We start from the raw sequence: 21,856 nt of genomic DNA, 5'->3' as shown, positions 1-21,856 counted from the left end.
TGGGCAGCCTGTGCCACTGCAGCACCACTCCTTCTGAGAAGAAATTGTTCCCAATATCCAACCTTCTCTATTGGTGATTTTTCATGGGCCACATAAAGGAGTCCCCAACATCCAATTGTTGAGATGAGTGCTGCTGGTGCACAAAGTTTGTGTGCACATCATTGAGTGTTTATGGTTTATTGAGAGGTGTAGGATGGCTTATGCCTGCATATATGACATACGTATGTTCAGTGGATATTCAGGCACGAGTACTTTGTGATTGGAGCATGCAGGTGCAGAAGCACATGTACTGAAGGGTACACATACCTTTGTGCATTGGCAAAGTGGGAGAAATCTCCCCTAGATGACCTCATGGAGTGCATTTCCTTGCAGACCAGACTCTTAGGAACTAATAGTCATGGTACATCATCCCCACTCACCTCTAAAGGGTGCTGCACCTTGGTGAGGGGTGCCCAGCCACGCTCCCTTCTTTGGGGCCACTAGCTCAGTCTGTGTTCTGGGTGCCTGTGTCCTCACATGCAGAGTCCTTCCCTCTCGGTCCATTAGTTTGTTTCCACTGCTATGACCAGCGACAGGCACCCAGCTCTGAAAGCTATATTGAAAGCTAGGTCAATACTGGCCTCTGTTTATTCCCTCTGGGGGAAAATAAATAAATAATAGCGGGAGGGAGGAGGAGGGACGTTTTTAATCAGCAGCGGGGAGAGGAGGTGGGACACAGACACATGTAGAAAAACATGGCTGCATATCAAGTCATAGGTGAGAAAAGCCAAAAGGTGACCAGAAGGTGTTCCTCTTGAGGTAGCCATGTCTGTGTCCTTACCAATCTTGTTATACTATCCCTGTTACCTCCCAAATACTCTCCCACATTACCAAATTATTCATTTTTCTCCTTTTCCCTTCCCTTCCCTTTCTTTCTTTGTCCCTTTCCCTTCGCCTTCCCCTTCACTTTTTCCCTGCCTGTGGTTCCTGCTCCTCCCTCACTCCTTCTGTCTCTTTCCCTCCTCTTTTGCTTCTTCCCCTCTTCTTATTGCTCCTTGTGCTAAGCCCAACCTGTTACCAAGATGTTAGCTTTCTGCTCTGTAGATCAGGGATTAGATGGAACATTATTTCTTCAACCATTTCCCCAACAGCACATCTGCCAGGTGTGCAGAGCAGCCTTTTGAGCTACCCAATTATTTTCCCATCCTCATGTTATCTAGTTTTGAGTGAGTGATTCTAACGCTCTTAATAAAGACTCACAGAGTTTTGCTGTCTTCTGTGAAACAACAGAGAAGTGGTGTTAAGTCTAGCTCTGGCTCTGAAGTACCAAAGGTGAAGCCTCCAGGCATCAAACCCATACAAACAGCAAACACCAGCACTAATAACACTCATCAGTCTCTGTACCAGGCTGCAGCCTCGGGGTCTCCTTTGTTTCCAAACCTCCCCCTGGGATATTAGACTTTATTAAAAATAAATAGATACAAATTCCGTTTTACAGCTGATGGCAGCAGGGAGAAGACTGGAGGAGGTGGAAGGAGCAAATGAGGGGCCTGCTGTCCCATCAGGTCACTGCCTTCCAGCCCTGGCCAGGTGTGTGAGCAATGGGGCCCTGCCTGCTGCCAGGCGCTCCAAGAAAGAAGCAGAACGTGGTCTGGGGAGGAGTGGAGGAACCAGGGCTGAGTCTGTGGGGCTGAGCTGCTGCTGGAGGTGATGGGTGCCACAAGGAGAGTGCAGAGCGGGCTACGTGCAGCGTCCTTCTCTCCCAGCTTGGCATTTACAGTGGAAGAATATGGATTTCAGGTCTCGATCTTTTTATATACAAAGAAAGTCAAGTGCAACAAGCAATAAACATGCAAGCAAACCCCTATCTCCAGAGACTCTCCCAGTCCCTCTAGGAGTCTTAAACTCCCCTGTCCCTTCTCATTGGGTCAGGACTTATGCATCACTCCTCTCTTTGTGAGAGCCATGGCTATTGATAGCCGTGGGTCTGCACATGTTGAGAGAGACAGAAAGTGCTGTTGTCTCAGCTGCAGAAACACTTGAGCAGGTACAGTCTCTCCATTGAGGGCACAGGCTCCTGTCACCTCCCCAGAAGTGGGAATCCAACAATGCTTCTTTCTTGTCCCTGGGCAGGTCCTCAAGCAAGCTGCGCTGTCTGGAAGAATGGTGTATTCTCGCTCCTCATCCAGGGGTACAACTTCATGGGAAAGGGAATATATCAGAGTAACTCCAGGCCTCGATGTACTCAGGTGCTGAGAGGTGGTCACAGGAGGCATTTTTTGGTGGGCAAGGGACTTGTCCAGCTACGTATGGGTGCAGAACAGAGGAGGAGGAGGGGGTGGGTAATGGGTGTAGAGCGGGGAGGCTGGAGGGATTAGATGGCTGACTCCCTGCGGTATGAGATGGTATCCAAGGGCAAAGTGGCCTGGAGCCGCTCCAGGTCCAGGTGGCTTCCAAAATCCATCATCTGGATGACGCCTCCCTCTTCCTTGGTGCTGCCACCTAACGCTACACCCACTTCGTCATCATCTTCATCTTCATCTTGACTGACAAGAGCCAGCTCATTCTCATAGCAGAAGGCACTGGGAGGTGGGGGAGAAGGTAGGATAGTCATCTTGCTTTCTTGCAGCTCCCGAGCTGAGCAGCAGGGTGTGCCAGCTACCTCATAGGTCTTGTGAAAGCGGGAATAATCCACTTTGTAGTGGTTCTTCTCCTCAAACACTACTGGTTCAAAGCGGTGACCCCAGAGGATTTCACTGGCGAGGTAAGAGCTCCGTGCCTGTGTGGTCATGGCCGTGGCTTCCACCATCCCTTCCAGGATAACAACGATCTCAAAGTTCTCTGTCTCCAGCTCCTCCTTACCAATCCCATAGAGTGGGCTCTCCTCATCAATCTCATGAACAATAATAATGGGCGAGACCAAAAATATACGATCGAGACCAACATCATAGCCTACATTGAGGTCCCGCTGGTCCAGGGGGAGGTACTCCCCTTCCTCTGTCATGTAGGGTTTGATGAGCTGGGCACGAACGTGGGCCTCCACGATGTGGCTCCTCCTCAGGTTCCCCACTCGCCACATGAGGCACAGTTTGCCATCCCGCACCGAGATGACCGCGTGGTGACTGAAGAGGAGGGTCTGGGCCCGCTTCTTGGGCCTCGCCATCTTGGCCATGATGGTGCCAATCATGAAGGAGTCAATAACACAGCCCACAATGGACTGGACCACAACAGCCATGATGGCCAGTGGACACTCCTCAGTCACACAGCGGAAGCCATACCCAATGGTTGTCTGCGTCTCCACTGAGAAGAGGAAAGCCCCTAGAAAGCTGTTCACGTGCATGATGCAAGGCTTGAGGAGAGAGGGACTGCCCCCCACCACCGGTGCGTTGAGGTCACCGTGGAAGAAAGCAATGCACCAGAAGAGGAAACCAAAGAAGAGCCAAGAGACCAGGAAGGCGGCGGAGAAGATCATCAGCATGTACCGCCAGCGCGTGTCCACACAGGTGGTGAAGATGTCGGCCATGTAGCGCTGAGACTTGTTGCTCAGGTTGGCAAAGTAGACATTGCACTGGCCGTTCTTCTTCACAAAGCGGTTGCGGTGCTTCCGCCGGGGTGTGTGGCCCTTCCCGTTCCGGCTGTGCCCATTCATGCTGCCCAGCGCAGAGACCTTGTGTCCATCCTCCTCCGTCGAGACAATGCTGTACCTGGAAGAGAAGGAACGGACAGAAATATGTGAAGAATGATATTTTGGCCCTGGTATGGTGTAAGACTGGGAGTTTCTATTTTCTCCTCTGCTCCCCGCCCTGATGCCATTGTATATTGGTGACAATGTTTATACACTTCGTGTGCTCAGGACAATTCTGTTGCCACAGCAACAAGCATGGCTCCCAGCATCCTGCATCCAAAGCTAAAGGTGTAATTTGGAGATCAACAGTCAAATCATTGGCAGTTTTTTTCTGGGAGAAACTCCCCTCTACTGGGAGCTGTTTCCCACTGATTCCCTCCACAGTGGATGGCACTGTTGCCCCTCTCACCACTGCCAGGAGAAGGCAGCTTCCAAGTGCTCATACGCTGCTGGATCTAAAATCACAGATTCTCATTTAAAGAGGTTATGGAAGAAGATGCTCTGACCACTGAAGATATCCAGTAGCCTCCCTCTGAGTGCATAGACCCACCAATACCCTCATCACCACTAAGCCACTATGACTCCTGAGGCTGGCAGTGCCTCCCTCCCTCCCTCCCCATCACATTGACATGGCTGTTGGAGTCCTCCAGCATGGACCCTGAAGCTGACTGTTCCTTGTTTAAATAGGGTGGTTTCTTCAGGGTAGCCACATAGCTCCAAATCCATTTGCTGTCCTCATCTCATTGGAAAGAGGACACCAGGCTTCTGCAGTCCTGCTGAAATCAGCAATTCCTGGGCCAGGGCTGGTGTCCAGCACTGCATTGGTACTTTGCTTCTCCTCTGCACCAGCCAACCCTGCTGAGAGCCAAGATCTCCCCCCACATACAGCGCATTTCAGACTTGGAGATGGAGGAGCCATAACTTAGAGTGGATTAGCCCCAGGAAAGTATTTTGAAAATAACATATTGAGGGATGGGTGAAGAGACCAGAAGATGCCCAGAACACATAAGGCAGCACATGCAACATGTCCAGAGAAGGGCAGCAGAGCTGTGAGAGGTCTGGAGCACAAGTCTGATGGGGAGCAGATGAAGGAACTGGGGTTGTTCAGTCTGAAGAAAAGGAGGTTCAAGGGAGACCTTACTGAAAGAAGGTTGTAGTGGGTGGGGAATTGGCCTCTGCTCCCAGGTAACAACAATGGGATGAGAAGGAATGGCCTCAAGAAGGCCTCTGAGAAGGTTCAGGTTGGATATAAGGGACAATTTCTTCTCAGAAGGAGCGGTGCTGCAGTGGCACGGGCTGCCCAGGGAGGTGATGGAGTCACCATCCCTGGAGGTGTTCCAGAACCGTGTGGATGTGGCACTGAGGGACGTGGTCAGTGGGCACGGTGAGGATGGGCTGAGGTTGGACCAGGTGATCTTCCAGGTCTTTTCCAACCTTAATGATTCTATGAACAGTCCTTGGGATGAGGGCTACTCACCGGTTGACGCGGACGCTGCCCATGGCTTGCTGTATCATCAGGTGTTGGGGGCCACAGGAGCTGGGCGAGCGTGGGATCTCATGCAGCCGTGCTCGTGTGGGACCTGGCAGCTCTAGCTTTCACCTCTGACAAGCTGAGACCCATGCCATCATCACCATTGCTCCTGGGCATGTGCCTTATAGAGAAGGACAGAGCAAAACCCCATCAAAGCCCACCCTGAAAACACCCAGCCTGCATGCACATATCCCTTCTGCTGTATGCCCAGAGGGATCAGGTGGTGATGGTAGGCACCACACCACAGCCCTGCTCCAGAGGTGAAGAGCTGACAGACACACACCTAGTTCACACAGCAGCCCACATATCTCACTCATGCAGAGGTGCTGGCAGACGGTCACCTCTCTCTGGACCAAGGACACCAGAGTTTAGCAGCTTGCAGGGTCCCTGCCCTGAGCCAACATATTAATATCATAGCTTACAGGAGGACAAGAGCTCAGCCAGCCTAAATACTTCACACACAAGGACTAACAAAGCGCAGACACACACAGCAGCCCTAGAGATCCCTGTCAGCCCAACCTGACCTAGAGGAAATTTATTGCCAAGAAGTGAAAAATATCCCCCCTATTTCAAAGATGGGAAGAAAAGCAAGAGATAGAGCCAAAATGGAGAGCCAATGCAAAGGAGGAGCTTAGGGGCAGCCAAGGAGAAGCCAGTTGAGCAAACAGACCTTGCGATGTGCCGTGCATAGCATCCGAGGAGTGGTTCTGTGGTATGACCCTGGGGAGGATGTCTGGGAGGTGTTGTATCCTGACTGGTCCTCCCTGAGTTGAAGAACTAGGAGACCGAAGACTCAAGGGCTGACCTATCCCACCTGCCCAGAGCTGCTGGGAAGGGAAATGCGGTGAGGGGTAATGACTCATAGATTAGGAAGGGCTTTGTACACCCATGCTAATCCTACACTGTAACCTTTGGATTACAGCAGACAGCGTAGAGCACGCAGCACAGACACAGCTAGTTCACTACCTCCCAGCCTCACCAATGAGAAGCGGGTGGTTGCCATATCTCAGAGAAATCCAGGGATTTCTGGGTCAAATACAAGGTTTAGAACTCATTGCAAGCGGTCATGCAAAGGTGGGAGCCAGGAACAATTGGTGTTATTGTTGAGGATAGGAAAATTGGTGAGAAACACTCTTGTCTCGTGACCATTGTTGTAGAGTGGGGCTTCAAGTGGCTAAGGGTGACCAGCACCCCTTCTGGCTTAGTAGCCCATGTTGGGAGGCTGCAAGTATGGAGCTCCAGACATCACCTCTGATGGGCAAGCCATCGTCATGTCTGCAATAGGGATTAACCAGCTGTCCCTCCTCCAGGCAACAAGGTTACTGAGGCAGCTGAAGACCCAGCCACGACTGCTGGGACACTTGAGAACCATGAGAAGGCAGCAGACTTCACCACTCACCATATGTAGGTAGGAGTGAACAGCTGCCAAAAATTCTCATTGGGAAAAAACGTTGATGCTGAGCTCTGCCAGCACCCAGCCTCTCATCACCCTTCATCACCAAAGTCTTTAATCGTGGTCTGTTTGGCCAGATAGAGAAAGATCTGCTGTGCAACTGGATAAACTACACCTGAAAATGAGGAGGCTAACCTAAATTCATCAGAAATGTTGGGGGATGACCTGGTGTTGAAGAATGACGCCCACATATAGTCCCAAAAGGATAAAACTAAAACATATCCTCAGTGATTACATAGTAAATGTGGGCTATGGCATCCTGCCTTACTCAACAGGAGACAAATGGACAATTTGGGTGTGCTTCTCTGCATCGGGAGAGGAAGGGAATCTTCTCCAACCAGTGCTTTCCACTGGTTGAACCAAGTGAAAGGGATACCTTATCATCCTCTAACGACCTGAAAGGAGGTTGTAGAGAGGTGAGAATTGGCCTCTACTCCCAGGTAACAGCAATGGGATGAGGGGAAATGGCCTCAGGTTGCACCAGGTTCAGGTTCAGGTTGGATGGGAGGAAAACTCATCCCTGAAAGAGCGGTGCTGCAGTGGCACAGGCTGCTCAGGGAGGTGGTGCAGTCACCGTCCATGGAGGTGTTCCAGAACCGTGTGGATGTGGCACTGAGGGACGTGGGCAGTGGGCATGGTGGGGATGGCTGATGGTTGGATCAGGTGATCTTAGGAGTCTTTTCCAACCTTAACAATTCCATGGTTCTATAAGTTCATTCTTAGCACTGACACTGGCACCAGAGGAAAGTCACTGCAATATCTCACTAATAAACATTTCCTAAAAGTTTTGACCAACCCTCCCCTTTTCCCAGCCACGAGATAAGCCACAGGGAAAGCACCCCTGTGAGGAATAAAGGTTATCGAGCTGAACACACACGTGAGAGCAAAAGTTTTTGTATAGGCTGTGGTTGAACACATCCACAGTGTTTGATTCATTCTTTTTTCTCCGCTTCAGCATCAGAAATTTTGCCCGTGGATTTAAGAATCTCAGTGACAAAATTCAGTGACTCTGTCCCAGCAACCAGCTGCTTGATGGACCAGTTTGCACCCGCTATTATCTTCTGGAGGTTCTTCAAGGCAAAATCTACGTTGTGCTTCACCGCCTCCGGGTCCATGCTCTGCCCCACTCTCAGGTTTTCGTTCTCCACCTTGGAGGACTCCAGTTCTCCCTGGAGAAGCAGCATCTCCTGCTTCAGCTTCTCCACATGGTTTTCCGCATCCAGAGCCCGCTGGGTCATGAGCTGGAGGCTGCGCTCCGTCTGCTGGTTGAGGGCCTGCAGCCCTTGGGCCCTCCTCTCCTCCTTAGCCAAACTGGCCTTCAGCCGACGCTCCAGGCTCCTCATGCTTTGAGTCTGGCTCTCCAGAGAGCCCTGCATGCTCCGCACCACCCTGCGCAGCTTGTTGTTCTCCTCCCACAGCTCCCTGTAGGACACACGCAGCGAGGGGTTCTCCCGGTCCCCGATGGATTCCTCGTGCCACCTGTGGGGTTCTGCTCCCCTGGTGTGCTCCAGGCTGGAGAGGTATGGGTCGCTGGGTTGGGCCCATAGGGAAAACGGGTCATGCTGGTGGGAGTCATAGGAACCGCATGGTGATGTGTTGGCAGCTCGAGACGTGTGTTTCCTTTGGTGAACAGGGAGGTGGTAGGTCCTGGTCCAGCTGCTGTCCTCCTCCTCAAACGGGCTGTTGGACATCTCCGTGTCTTTGTAAAATGGTTCCTCAAACTCCTGAGCATTCTCTTTGAGCTCCAACGCGTGCCTGGCTAACCTTTTGGCGTATATTCTGTTTTTCTCTCCATCATCTTTCACCATGCAAGAGTGCCCTGGCTTAAATGAGAACTCAGCATCTCCCAGCTGAGTGTCACCCAAACTCATGCATGGGGGTGGAGGATGTGCCAAAGGACAGGTGTAACCGAACTCTTCGTTGTCATTGTCATCATCATCATCCTCTTCCAGGCTCTGCTGCTCAGTGCAGGCCCTCTCCATGCTCTCAGAGATGCTGAGTGGCCGCGGCATGATTTCAGGATGGCAAACAGGAGGATGCAACGTGTCCTCAGCCTGGGTTGGGTGACAATGACAAAGCCTTCTGCAGCCTCAGTGACACATGCGGGGAGCAGGATGTCACTAAGGGCTCTCCGTTTAGATCAGTGGGGTTTTGTGTGGGATGGAACAGAGATGGTAGCGAAAGGAGAGCCCGGCATCTCCGTGTCCTTGCTCCGTGACATCACCATGCTGGTTGTGAGGTCACGACCAGGGAGCAAGGAGCCCTGCAAGCACATGAACTCCAGAGCCCACCCTGGGGATGATCCCAGCGGGATGAGAGGAGCGCACAAAGCAAACCTCTCACCTTGTGCAGGAACCATCAGCCCTGGGCAGCAGTGCAGGGATAAGCGGGGATGAAGACATCCCTGGCAGCGAGACCAAGCTGCCGGCGTTCCTGCCAATGCTGGCAGCAGGAGGGAGAAGGGGACAGGGCTGGCGGAGCAGGAGCAGGTTGAGAAATGCCGCAGTCGGGGGGACAGAGGCTGATGCGGGAAAAGGACGGAGGGCAGGGGGAGAGCACGGACGGGACATTGATAAGGACAGGCACCTGGCTAATTCTGGCTGGCACCTGCCGATAGCTACGCCTTGCAAAGTGCGCCCTGGCGATGGTGTCCGCAAGGGGACACCACAGCTGTCCCCTACAGACGGCTCTCGGAGCATCCGCGGGGCACCTACCTGGGTGACGGGTGTGTGGCCGGCTGGCGGGGACCTGTAGGCTCCACTCGCTGCCTCCACTCCTCCGGCAGCACCGCGGCAGCACTCTGGGCAGGGCATCGGCCCGGGCGGGTTGGCCGCAGACGGGGCCGCGCTGCGCTGCTGCCGCCCGCTCCATCCCCTGCTGCCAGCTGGCAGAGCGCAGCGCTCGTCATGCCGCCGGCCACGGCCTCGGAGGGAACGGCACCAGCCGAGAGGTGGATGGAAATAAACCCACCTGCTGCTTCCCAGCACAGCCCTGCCTGCGCCATGAGCCTTTCAGTATCTAAAGGGGGGCGATAAGAAGGAAGGGGACAGGCTCTTTAGCAGGGTCTGTTGGGACAGGACAAGAGGAAATGGTTTGAAATTAAAAGAGGAGAGATTTAGTCTGGATGTAAGGATCTGCTTCAAATCCGCAGCAGAGCGGCCTTGTGAAGTAGAACAGACAACTCCATGCAGAAGCACTCCCCCACTTCTCTTTTTATAACAACCCTATCTGGCGCTCCGGGGATGTACACCGCAAACAACAACGACGGCGATGGAAAAATCCCATGGTATTTTTACACTTGGCTTTATCCAGAGCTGTCTGGCGAATGCTTGCCTCCTGTCTGTGGTCACTGCGGCTCTGAGGGGCCTTCATTCCCTAGCCTTGGGCATAGGGACCCCTTGGTATGGAGATCCCTTGGTGTGGAGACCACTTGGGTATGCGGATCTCTTGGCATGGGACCACTTGGGACAGGGACCCCGTGAGCACGAGACCCCTTGGGCATGGGGACCGCTTGGGTATGGGGACATCTTAGGTATGTGGATGTTTTTGGGTCTGGGGTGCCCTTGTGTATGGGGACCCCTTTGATATGGGACTCCCTTGGTATGAGAAGCTCTTAGTTCGGAGATCCCTTTTTATGGGGATGCCTTGGGTATGGGGACTCCCAGGCTCAGGCAGAGCTGCACACCTGCAGCATCCCCCATCCCTCCCTGAGCCCCTGCATGTGGGCTAACATGTGGGCTCGGTGCCCCTCGTTAACCCTAGATCTCATTAGCGAGGGCGTTGGAGCTATGCAGGAGAGCAAAAGGCACATGGCATGGGGCAGGTGAGGGGAGGGAGCTCTGTGCCATTTATATAGACACGCTGCTGCCTTTTCCCTCAATAATTATAAATAGATCGGGTGGGTGCCAGCAGTCCCCGTGTGCCCGCAGTCAGGGTGTGCTGACCCCTGCTCCCCCATTGGGTGACATGGATGTCCCTCTGTCCTGTTTGCATTTCAGGGTGGAGCAAGTGAGGGGATATTTCCCCCCTGTGAAGCCCTGGGCACGGGTAATATGAAAACAAAACAAAATGATCTGAAGTTGAAGCCTCTCAGTGTGTGACTCAGAGCTATTCATAGCTCCCCGAAGCCAGCTGCAGCAACAGAGCCAGAAGGATTCTGCCCGTATTATTATTCCAATTACCATCTGAATTAAAAGTTTGAGCAGTGATCAGCCCACATACCGACGGAGGGGGGGGGAGAGGAGAGAAAGGCAGAAAACAGATAAAAAAGGGCTACGCACGAAGGTCCCTGCGATGACACAATCAGAGCAGAGGCTGAGCCCCCTTCCCCAGCCCCCACTTCTCCCACAACTCCCAGTGGGGTCCTCTCCACCCCAGAGCCCTCAGTGCTCCATGAGAACCACGTCCATACATTGGTCCTATATCCAACACAGTCGCCTGCAGGAGAGCTGCGTCTGACCCGCACCATTCGCAGAAAGGTTGTTGTGTTTGTGAGCAGGGATTGACTGCGAAGACGGGCACGTCCATCTATCGATCCCCCGTCGCCGTCGGGTTGAACGAACCCAATGCCATAACGCAGTGACCCAGGAAAGTGGGAATTTGCTGAAGGCGGATTGCAATTAAGTGCCCTGCTCCACATCGGTGCTGATGGAAGCACCGGTGGCCGTCATTGCATCCCCCATCCTGCTGTCCCACGGTTGTGCCACACCAGGGATGGAGGGGCAGCATGGGCTGGAGCAGCCCAATGGTTGGGGGACACCTCCAGGCAATGTGCCCCAAGGAGGAGGAATGGTGGAAGGAGAGGAAGGCTGCAGCATGAGAAGATCGACTCTCTCCCATCCATCCCTTCCATTTCCATCCCTCCTCCTCCTCACCACCAGTTTCCCTTCTAAAAGCCCACATTCGTATCATGGAATCACAGAATATCCTGAGTTGGAAGGAACCCATAAGGATCATTGAGTCTATTCCTGCTATCCTTCATGTCATCATTGTCAGCAGCCCCAGACTGAGGTGACCATTGCTGGGGTGCTCAGACATTGCTTCCAAAGGCAAATGGATACAGGTACATCCCCGTGCTCCCTACACACCTCCCCATTCCCTCTCAGGCTCCTGGTGACCCATCACCTCCGCCATGCATCCAACACCAAGGGGTAACCCCTGCTGGCAGTGTCTGTTGGAGACATTGGTCCACTCCAAGCAAGAACTGAGCTGGGACCTTATGAGCTGGAAGGGGTCTGGACCCCCCAAAATCTCTAAGCTTAGAAGGAGACACTTCAACCCTGGGTGCACTCTGTGCTTGGAGAGCACCTTCCTGGTGCTGAGAGACCCATCCCAGAGCAGCGCACACAGATGGATGCCACAGTGCAGGGCTGCTCCATGGGGATGGAGAGGGAAAAAGCAAACAAGAACTGGGTTGAGGGAGCAAAGCAAAGGTCGAAGCTGAAAAACCACACGAGTTACCTGCAGGGCAAGGGAGGAAAGTTGGGGAGGCTGATGAGGAGGTGCCCTCCGCACTGTCACGCTCCATTAGCGATATTTACATCTGCCATGCACACAGCAACTTTGCTATTCACGGACACACTCACATGAAGCCACTCACATCTCACTAAGTTATATTTATAGCCATTCCTCAGCGCTAGCACTAGCAAGGCAGCATTTTTGCAGGCAAAACCTCCCGTTGCTGCACCGGGAGCAGCCTGGCATCTCTTACCTCATCGTGCCGGGGCTGCCTGGGAGCCAGAGTCAAAGGATGGGGTCAGCAGTCGGTGTCTCCATGGTGCCCCAGAGCTCCTGGGCTCACCCAGTGGGTTCTCTGCAGCTCCGGGGTTGTTGGATTCCCGAGGAGCCCCAGCTCACCGTGCCCAGCTCCTCTCCTCCTCCGCTCAGCGTGCTTCGCTCCCGTCCATCCCACGAGCTCTCAGCGATGGTTCTGCTCTCCCCCTCCTGCCTCGTCCCCTCTGCCCTTCCTTCCTCTCCCTGCACCTCCCTGCTCTCACCCCAAAATCTCTGCACCGCCTCTCCCTGCTCCCGTTCCCTGGCTCCCTCTCCCCCTCTCTGATTGCTATGCAGTCTGTAGCTAAGAAGTCAGTAACTCCGTGGTAGGATCCAACAGCTTTCCGCTACTTTAGCCCATCCTTGCGTGTGATCTCAGAGCCATGGATACGCACTGCTGAGCTGCCATGGGGGAGAAGGGAACACATCCAGTGGAAGTGGCAGTGGGAAGGGGATAGTGGGGCAGCCACGTACCCAGGCTGTGACCTGTAGGATTTTCCCACCTGGATCCCAAATTATAGGCTGAGACCTGGCTCCAGGCAAGGACCCAGATCCCCTCAGGGTGTCACTGCTGGGAGCTCCCCGGTGGCATCTCGGGGGCTTCCAGGTCACCTCCTGGAGAACTCTCACCGGGAGGAGCAGAGAGTATTTTTAGCACCTCTCAGCATCCGTCCGCAGCTGCAAGCAGGGAGAGCAGCCAACATCCTGCAAACAGCTCTGCTCCACTGCTCCCTGCAGCTGGATGGGGCTGTCCGGCCCCTCCATCCCTACTATCCCTGTCCCTAGGCTGGGGGTCATTGCCCATCCCATAGGGAGCCCCCATACCCAGGGGCACTAATCTGGAGGTCACCATCCATCCCATAGAGAGCCCCGGCTCTGCCCAAGGCTGATGTGACACATCCTGGTGTGTCCATGGTGGTCGCAGCCCAAGGGGTGAAGCCATCCTATGGTGCTTCAACTCATCCCCAAAACCTCACTGTGTTGCTGAGGATGGGGAGGAACACGTGGCCATGGTGGTGGTTTGCTCCACACGGACATAAGGCTGCACCCCTTGCACTGTGCAACCAGCATGGTTGGGCCATTGGGATGGACATCGGGATGTCACAGCAAGGATGTCACCAACCCCTCACTGTCCTCGTGCCATGCCCTGACCATTCCTGGCTCAATGGCCCCAGCAGTGGGGTGGCTCACACTCGCCACCCCCGCCCGTCTCCACCGGCACCGTCTTTAATAAGAAGCGTGGAATATTTTAGCACCTATGGAAAAGCCACCACAGACGGTGGTGGCAGCCGTTGCCAGGGAGACGGTCCCAAAAATAGCCCCACTCCGCCAACCTTTCCCAGTGCTGCTGTGGGGATGGGGGGAGACAGAGAGATGGAGGGATGGGAGGGTGGGAGAAGGGATGGAGGGATGGAAGAATGGAGGGAGGGAAGGATGGAGAGAGAGCTCATGGATGGATGGATGGATGAGAGGAGGAGAGATGGATGGAAGAACGAAAGACAGAAGAAAGGAAGGAAAGAGGGAAGAAGAAATGGAAAGATGGATGGAGATGTGGAGAAATGAATCAAAGAAATGGATGGCTGAGAGGCAGAGAGGTGAATGGATGAATGGAGGGATGGATGGAGGATTGGAAGGAGAGGTGGATGGAATAAAGGAGGAATGGAAGAAAGGAGGGAGGGTAGAAAGGATGGATGGGTGGATGGATGGATGGATGGATGGATGGATGGATGGATGGATGGATGGATGGATGGAGAAATGAATCAAAGGAAGGAAGGAAGAATGGGTGGAAAGAAGGGGAATGGATGGACGGCTGAAGGAGTGGATGGAGGGATGGAAGGATGGATGGATAAATGGAGAGGTGGATGGAAGGATGAAATAAAGGACAGATGGAAGAAAGGAGGAATGGAAGGATGGATAGAGATGGAAAAATAAATTGAGGGATATATGGAAGGAAGGAGGAATAGAAAAGTGGATGGATGGATGGATGGATGGATGGATGGATGGATGGATGGATGGATGGATGGATGGAAGGATGGATGGATGGATGGATGGATGGATGGATGGATGGATGGATGGATGGATGGATGGATAGATGGATGGATGGATGGAGGGGAAGCAGGAGCTCCTCAGAAGGTGAGCAGGTACTACCTGACCCTTCTCTTGTCTGGGAATGAAGCCTAGAGCCACCACCATGCCAATCAGACCCTGGTTGGGCAACCACAGTCCTGCTTTCTCACCACACTGACTGAAGCCAGCACAAGCCCTTGAGCCCCTCCACGCCTACTGCTACTATCCACAGCACAGCTGGAGATGGCCTACAGGTCTTGTTCTCCACCATGAGGGCCTGGATGTGACACAAAGCAGAAGTTGAAGGGGAATGACTAGGGCAAATCACAGAAGTCCAGTGACAGAAGAATGCTTTAGCAAGAAGGGTGAACCTGGTGTCACTGGATTGTTGTGTCCTCAATAGAGGCTTGCAGGAGAGCAAGGAGAACCAGCAAAGGCAGAGAGAGGAACCCAAAAATAGAACTGAAGGGGGAAAAAAAAAAAAAGAAAGAAACCCAACAACCCCAAATTCCTGTTTTTAATGCCAAATCCCAGCTTGCTCTCCTCCCTGTCACCCTGGCGACATTCCTTAGGGTCGCCATGGAAACGGGAGGCATGGAGAGAGCATCATGGTGAGGGGTGGTGGCAGCGCCCAGCATTATTTCAGGAGGCAGGGAGACACCCAGGGCAAGGCACAGGGAAGGAGGAGGGAAGGTCTATTTTTGCTCACTCCCACTTGGTGTGCCAGATTCTCCTTCTCTAAGCATCCATATGCCCTTTGCCAACCCAGCGGCCTTCCTGTGAAGTCCCACTCAGAGCCTGGTGGTTCCCAGTAGCACCACTGGACATCAGCTCTCCTTAGGTCTTGGGAAGGCATGAGAGGAAGAGGATAAACCTCCGCCATCTGCAATTGTCTTACTGGTGCCCTTCCAGTGGTGGTGATTGGGTCCACCACATTTGGGACAAGAAAGAAAGAGGACCAAGGATGGCTGGACAGGGCTCTGAGCATCCTGATCCAGCTGTAGGAGTCCCTATTCATTGCAGGGGAGTTGGACTGGATGACCTTTAAAGGTCTCTTCCAATTCAAATGATTCTGTGATTCTACAGCGAGGGCTGTCCCCACTCCTGCCTCAGCATGCCCATGGGTAGTAGGTGGCAGTCCCTATTCCATGGGGATCCATGAGTGCTTTCCAGCCCAACCTGCAAATACGACTGGAAAAGCCCAGTACGGCAGGTGCTACAGCGGCTGGGAAGGAAAACACAGCCAGCATGATGGGCTGGGAGGAAATGTATGCAAATGCATTCCAAAAGGAATCTGGCGATGCTAATAGACTTGTTAGTAAGCACTGAGAATAATATTTTTACACTTTAATCATTAGGGACGATACTCCAGGCGAGCCCATAAGGATGAGCCAAGGAACAGAGGCATGAGAGAACCAACTAGGGGTAAAAGTGCCCTCAGCACCCTGAGATCCCATTGGAGAAGAAGGGCTGTCCCAAGGTTGGCCACTGATGTTTCTGAATATGGTTAAACTCTGTAGCGATCCCTCCTCAGATCCCTTCTCCTAAACCTATAAGGATGGCAGCACTTACACTCCTTGTGCACAGCCTTGTACTTAATGCACTGCCCTGGTGGGATGGGACATGACGTGATGGCAGCCCGGTATGTCACATCCCCGCTTGATGGGGCCACGGGGTTGCCAACATGGCACAAGACGCTGCAGCGGCATCCCAGCCCACAGGATGGATGACCCCTTTCCCTCTGCCTTTTCTCCTTTAAGGATGCTTCCGCGTGTAACTTGAGACAAGTGAGGGAAAAGAGAGGAAGGGGTAAAAAAAAAAAAAAAGGGGAAAGGGAAAAATAGTGCAGTTATTCCCGCCTCCGCCTCCTCCTTTCTCTCCTCCCCAGCCAGCCAGGAGCCACGTCACCCAGCGCTGCTCCGGGGCTGCTGAGAGGACAAAACCTAACTTTGCACAGGCCCCGCACAGAAGGGAAAAGCAGCGACAGAGACGCAGTTCTGGGAGAGAGAAAGTCCAGGGACTTTGGGGCAGGGGACGCGGAGCCTTGGGAAGGCATAGAGAAGAGAGCTCCAGGCTCCGGGAGAAGGGAAAGTTCAGCCAGAGGAAAGCGCACGCTCGGCTGAGGACGGAGCTCCCCGCGGGGTTTTACGACTGCCCTCGCCCACCGCCGCCATGAACATCTTCCGCATCCTGGGGGACGTCTCCCACTTGTTGGCCATCATCATCTTGCTGGTGAAGATCCACAGGTCCAAGTCCTGTGCTGGTGAGTGCTCTCTGCGCAAGGAGGGGACCCTACTCCTCAGCTCTTCAGAGGCATCAGGCTCCTCTTCCTTCCTCCCTTACGCTGCCTCCCGGTTTCTTCTCCAGCTTCTCTCCCATGCCTTTCTGGTACGCCTTGGTGTTTTTTTTTGTCAAGCCCATCACCGGGTTTTGTTGTGGTTTGCAGAAGACTCCACAGCCTGGTGGATAACTTCCTTGCCAGGAGGGAGAAGGATGTGCTGGAAGGATGTGATGTGGCACGGCACACGGCCACGGGGAAGGTGTCTGGGTGACAGCGAAGCAGAGGGGAGGAGGGTGATGAGGCAGAAAGTGAGCACAAGAAGGTTTGGTGGCACCAAAAGCAATGACCTCTGGTGAAAAGATGCAGAGAGAATGCTGCTTCAGGCTAGAGGCTGTGTTTGGGCAAGGCATGCAGAGCAGTTGCTTCCCACAGAGCCAGAGGCTTGCAGGTAGATGAGAGGATGGGTTCAGCTGTGTTCATCCATGTTTGCCACCCCACCAGAGGTGACAGCACCAACATCCGTGGGCCAGTCCCCAGTCCCACAGCAATTCACCACAATGAGATGGGCAGGCATGTTAGGAAAAGGTCTTTGTGATGGTGAGTTCCTGGCTTGTGAAGAAACACACGTACACAAGTGATCTCAAAAAAAGCACAGGGTAAAACCCACATCTGAAGGGTTTTTTCTCTCACCTGCCTTGCCTCTCTCTCTTCTCCTTGCCATGCAGGTATCTCGGGGAAAAGCCAGATTCTTTTTGCCCTTGTCTTCACTACCCGCTACCTGGACCTGTTCACAACATTCATCTCCCTCTACAACACCGTGATGAAGGTAAGGAGAGCAGCAGGGAAGCAGACGCTCCCCCCAGCTCGCCACGGTTTCACCACATTAGTTTTTCAGCCAGAGGGAGACAGGAGCAACTTCACCTTCTTTGCTTGTCACCAAAGCTAGCGGGTTACACACAGGAAGAGCAGCTATAGGCGCTCCCTTTGGTGTCACCAGCCCTCCAGCGACCATAGAACTCGCTCATCACATTAAACAAGTGAGCCCACCACATTCAGCACCACCAAGACCAGCTTGAGATGCTGTGAATGAGGACTGGGCATGCTTGCACAGCCAGAGCATAACAGTTGGCTGCCACCAAGCCAACAGAGAGCCTTAAGAGTTCTTAAACAACAGTTACCCTCATGGTAAGGCTGAGTGGCAATCTCTAGTTGACCACAGGAGCACCTCCAACACCAGCCAATCATAAATCAGTGTAGAAAAATTGTTCACTGCTATCTCACCACAGCACAGCCCAGCAGGTGAACAGACCTTGCTTTCGGCAAAGCTGACTGAAGCCAATCTTCTATTCAAGCACAGGCAGTCCGATAGCAGGTCAGATCTTGCAGTTCCCCTTCTCTCCCCCAGGTCATTTTTTTGATATGTGCCTACATCACCGTGTACATGATCTACGTGAAATTCCGGAAAACTTTCGACAGTGAGAATGACTCCTTTCGCCTGGAGTTCCTCCTGGTCCCTGTGACAGGCCTGTCCTTCCTGGAGAACCACAGCTTCACCCCCCTGGAGGTAAGGAAAGCATGGGGCAGGAGAGGATAGGGAAACCTGGCACTACCCAGATTGCAGGATGTTGAAGAGTTCGGGTTTTTAATGCCAAAAGCATGTAGGAGAGGCAAGGCTGGTAATCCATGAAGAGCACAAAATCTGTAGAGCGGCTCAGCACCGTCTTCTCTCATTCCCCACGCTGTCAAGAGTAAAGCCTTGGGTCTTTCCATGTCATTGGAGTTGGACTAGATGACCCTTAAGGGTCCCTTCCAACTCACACAATTCTACGATGATTTTATGATCATTCTATGATCACCGCCACCTTCATTTGCACCTCACAGATACTCTGGACCTTCTCCATCTACCTGGAGTCTGTAGCTATCCTCCCTCAGCTCTTCATGATCAGCAAGACAGGGGAAGCAGAGACCATCACAACGCATTACCTTTTCTTCCTGGGCCTCTATCGTGCCCTCTATATCGCCAACTGGATCTGGCGCTACCACACCGAGAAGTTCTATGACCAGATTGCTGTGGTCTCCGGGGTGGTACAGACCATCTTCTACTGCGACTTCTTCTATCTCTATGTTACCAAAGGTGGGTGAAAGTGTTGGTATACATTGGATGCGGTCATTTGGCCTTCTCGCAGCTTGCCAGGTGTTAATCCTTGAGTTCACTCCTTATCTGTGTAGAAATTAAAACCAGAGCTCAGTCTGGTTTAAGCCCGCCCTGAGAAGTTAATGTTTTCTGGTATATTCATTTCCATGTGCTTTTTGAGATTATGAATCACAGTAAACCTCAGAGGGGGGAGAAAAAATAGCCACAGGCAGGCAACGCACCTGCAAACATATAGAGACAATATTAAGCCTACTTTTCCTTTTGGTGTAAGAGACGCAGCATTCCCAAGGACTCATTCTGTAGGAAGACAGGCATCTGCACGTACAAGACTCTGCAGTTTCCCAAAACCAGATGCCAGTGATGGCTGCATACCAGCGCTAACGGGCATACAATCTGGTAGAACACGCTACGGTGCTGAGGCTAAAGTAGGCTTCAAACTGCTCATTTGCTGAGGAGGGAAAAATTTGATGAAACACAGCTCTACAGACATTTTCTTCTTTCCTGTTCCCCAACTATTCCACCAGATCCTGTGCTGGGGGCACTGATGGGTGGCTCTAAGGAGCTCCATGCGCTGTTCCTGTTGGTAGAGAGGTGATGGCATAGAACGGAGGGCTGGCCTTTGTGGATTAAGATTTTCTTCTGTAATTGAAGCATCTCTGACGTTAGAAAATTACTTTGCAAAACCACCATCAAGGTGCCCTACGTCAATTCCTTTTTTTCCTCCCATCGCCCATTTTAGCTTCATGCAATTCATGAGTCCTGCATCCTTACATTCTGTTAGAAATCTATACCCTTTGCAGTTGTGGAAGGTGGAACAAAAGGGGAAGGGAGAAAAAAACCTCACAACTGCTGGCTTTTGGTCTCACATCACTAGGCATAAAGCTGCAGAACTCAAGATGACACAGGAGGGAGAAATAAAAAACCATTTGTCCCAGGGACATCACAGCAGGAAGAGAATTGCCTCCCCCCTTCATCCCCCTTCTTTTACACAACTGTTCTGGATCAAGGGAAAGAGAAGGTGGCGGGAGATATGCAAATGCTTGGCAGTCATTTATGGCAACCAGAAATGTTATAGCAGGTTGCATCTCTCTTACACTTGCAAAAAAAAAGCATCTTTTCAAAACATTTCTATCACAGGAGAGCGCAGACAAAAGGGCAGCGATTCTGGTAAGGAAAGCAAGGATGCTTTATAAAAAGAAACCTACTTAATAAGGTTACAAAGCATTGCAAAGGGATCTTTATATAATGCCAGTTCTCTTTTTCTTGTTTTTAAAACTAGATGAGCTGCTTTCTGTTTAACGCAGGGACCTGAAAGATGAAGGAAGCCTTCAGCTCCCCAAAAAACTTGTGTTTCACAGAACAGCTGAGGTTGGAAGCACCTGCAGGGATCATCTACCCCAACCCCTGGTGTTTCTGTGAGGCCTCCCAGCCAAGCTTCCCACATCAGCAGGGGGATGCTTGCGGTCTCTGGCCATAAGGCCATTTATTCTCCCTTAAAAGTAATGAAAGTGTACCAGGGAAAGAAGAGTGTATTATATCAAAGGAAAAAAGAAAAAGGGAATATTGGTTTGAAAACCTGGCAGCTTGCTATCTAGTGGCCCAAATTATCAGATTCAAAATACTTGTAGAAACAACAGAACAGTTTGTATTCCCAGCAAGCCTTCATTACCATCTCTTTTCACAGTCCTAAAAGGAAAGAAGCTAAGCCTTCCAATGCCTGTTTGAAGCCATTTCCAGACAACACCAGAAATTCCAAAGATGAAACTCTAATTGACCACAGCTTTCCTTTCCTGGCCCTTGTTGACTGAAGAATGGCTCAGCTGAGCTTCACTCCAGTGCCAGAAGACAGCGAGGCCAGGACAGCTGGTATGCTTGTCACCTGGATGAGACTCTCCCTCCATTTTGTTGTTTCTTCTTACTTGAAATTGGTGCTAATGAGTAGTGCTGGCCAATACTAAGAAATGCAGATCGTTTTCCTCCCTGTTCTTCCGAGCACTCACCTCCATAACATGCCTCTACCTTACCCTGAAACACCACAAGAAGTAAAAGGGAAACTGTCACAGTCTTTAGTCCCCAACGAATGCCAAAGTGAAGAGGGCATGTTATCATGAAGTCTGATAACATATACAAAGGTCACTGGCCCCTATGTGCAATCACAGAATAGCCCAAGTTGGAATGAACCCACAAAGACTGAGTCCCACTCCTGGCTCCACACAGGACCATCCAAAATTCAACTGTTATACCACCGCTACATGAACTACCGCCCTCCCACTGTGCCTGAACCCCGATCTATTAAGGTCCGCGTTACCTTCACGTGGCAAGAATCTTCCATTCCACAAGTATTCCAGCACCCTCCCCACTCAACCATCTCCAGTGAGGGTTCCTCACATTCTACAGATGAGGGACATTTAAATTATAATTCAGAGGGCCGCCAACAGATGTTCTTAACCCCTTGGATTTGACTTCTTTTAACAAATGGGAAGAATGGGGGCAAATGTTGTTTTATACTCCAAAAATAATAAAGACAAAGTTCACAATTTATTGACAACAGTGTTTTTATTTATACCTACAAAAGAAAACAAGATGGTATCAAAAGGACAATTTACAAACTAAGAATAGTAACATAGCTCTTAGTATCCTGTGTCTGAACACCACAGATCTATGAATCTCTCAATTCAAGTCTTCGTTAATACAACAGGAATGTGTTCAGAGACCAGCAAACGTGTGAAACGAGATGCTGATCCCACACAAAGCCACTAACCCTTCCATTGTTCAGAGAAGTCCAAACAGTAAATTGCTTCAGGAAGTGGGAGGGGAGGAGACACCCAAGTCGTACGACACTCCCACAGAACTTTTTACAGATTGAAAACAACGCAAACGATACTAAAGGCTAATGCTTATCAACGAGGGCCCTCCAGCTGGTATATGGAACAGAGCAGCGAGCACCAGGTGGGACAGGGGCAGCACATGCCACGGTGCGTTTAAGCATTCAA

The 21,856-nt window shown here is 52.0% G+C and overlaps 3 protein-coding genes and 1 long non-coding RNA gene across 10 annotated transcripts; 2 read left to right on the top strand and 2 right to left on the bottom strand.

Moving 5' to 3' along the window:
* Positions 1 to 877: 877 nt before the first annotated feature.
* Positions 878 to 14,139, bottom strand: KCNJ4 (potassium inwardly rectifying channel subfamily J member 4). 2 transcript variants are annotated; one of them, XM_090142158.1, is made up of 3 exons: positions 12,299 to 14,139; positions 5,082 to 5,256; positions 878 to 3,683 (listed from the first exon to the last, which is right to left on the bottom strand). In XM_090142158.1, exons 2-3 carry the CDS (start codon positions 5,117 to 5,119, stop codon positions 2,354 to 2,356), a joined length of 1,368 nt encoding a protein of 455 aa, XP_089998284.1. In that variant the 5' UTR covers positions 5,120 to 5,256; positions 12,299 to 14,139; the 3' UTR covers positions 878 to 2,353. The 2 variants fall into 2 exon arrangements, with proteins under 2 accessions (XP_089998284.1, XP_031456030.1); XM_031600170.2 differs by lacking the exon at positions 12,299 to 14,139 and adding an exon at positions 9,303 to 9,725.
* On the bottom strand, positions 7,455 to 8,676 carry LOC116233344 (endosome-associated-trafficking regulator 1-like). Its single transcript, XM_031600171.2, has one exon. The coding sequence runs from the start codon at positions 8,598 to 8,600 to the stop codon at positions 7,521 to 7,523; it is 1,080 nt and encodes a 359-aa protein (XP_031456031.1). The 5' UTR covers positions 8,601 to 8,676; the 3' UTR covers positions 7,455 to 7,520.
* Positions 8,827 to 11,034, top strand: LOC149919603 (uncharacterized). Of its 2 annotated transcripts, XR_016467609.1 has the most exons (3): positions 8,827 to 9,077; positions 9,740 to 9,874; positions 10,587 to 11,034. It is a non-coding gene; the product is annotated as an uncharacterized LOC149919603 (long non-coding RNA). The 2 variants fall into 2 exon arrangements; XR_016467614.1 differs by lacking the exon at positions 10,587 to 11,034 and having other exon boundaries at positions 9,740 to 9,901.
* Positions 14,140 to 14,905: 766 nt separating the features above from the next.
* On the top strand, positions 14,906 to 21,515 carry KDELR3 (KDEL endoplasmic reticulum protein retention receptor 3). Of its 5 annotated transcripts, none has more exons than XM_031600177.2 (7): positions 14,906 to 15,038; positions 15,786 to 15,907; positions 16,385 to 16,690; positions 17,434 to 17,534; positions 18,114 to 18,272; positions 18,590 to 18,842; positions 20,548 to 21,515. In XM_031600177.2, exons 3-7 carry the CDS (start codon positions 16,600 to 16,602, stop codon positions 20,586 to 20,588), a joined length of 645 nt encoding a protein of 214 aa, XP_031456037.1. In that variant the 5' UTR covers positions 14,906 to 15,038; positions 15,786 to 15,907; positions 16,385 to 16,599; the 3' UTR covers positions 20,589 to 21,515. The 5 variants fall into 5 exon arrangements, with proteins under 5 accessions (XP_031456037.1, XP_031456036.1, XP_031456035.1 ...); XM_031600176.2 differs by having other exon boundaries at positions 16,320 to 16,690; XM_031600175.2 differs by having other exon boundaries at positions 16,316 to 16,690.
* Positions 21,516 to 21,856: the final 341 nt, after the last annotated feature.

Source organism: Phasianus colchicus, chromosome 1 (assembly GCF_987193195.1).
Source record: "Phasianus colchicus chromosome 1, bPhaCol1.hap1.1, whole genome shotgun sequence".
NCBI classification, from domain to species: Eukaryota; Metazoa; Chordata; class Aves; order Galliformes; family Phasianidae; genus Phasianus; species Phasianus colchicus.
The sequence above is the reverse complement of the archived record's forward strand: the minus strand, read 5'-3'. Positions and strand labels throughout refer to the sequence as shown.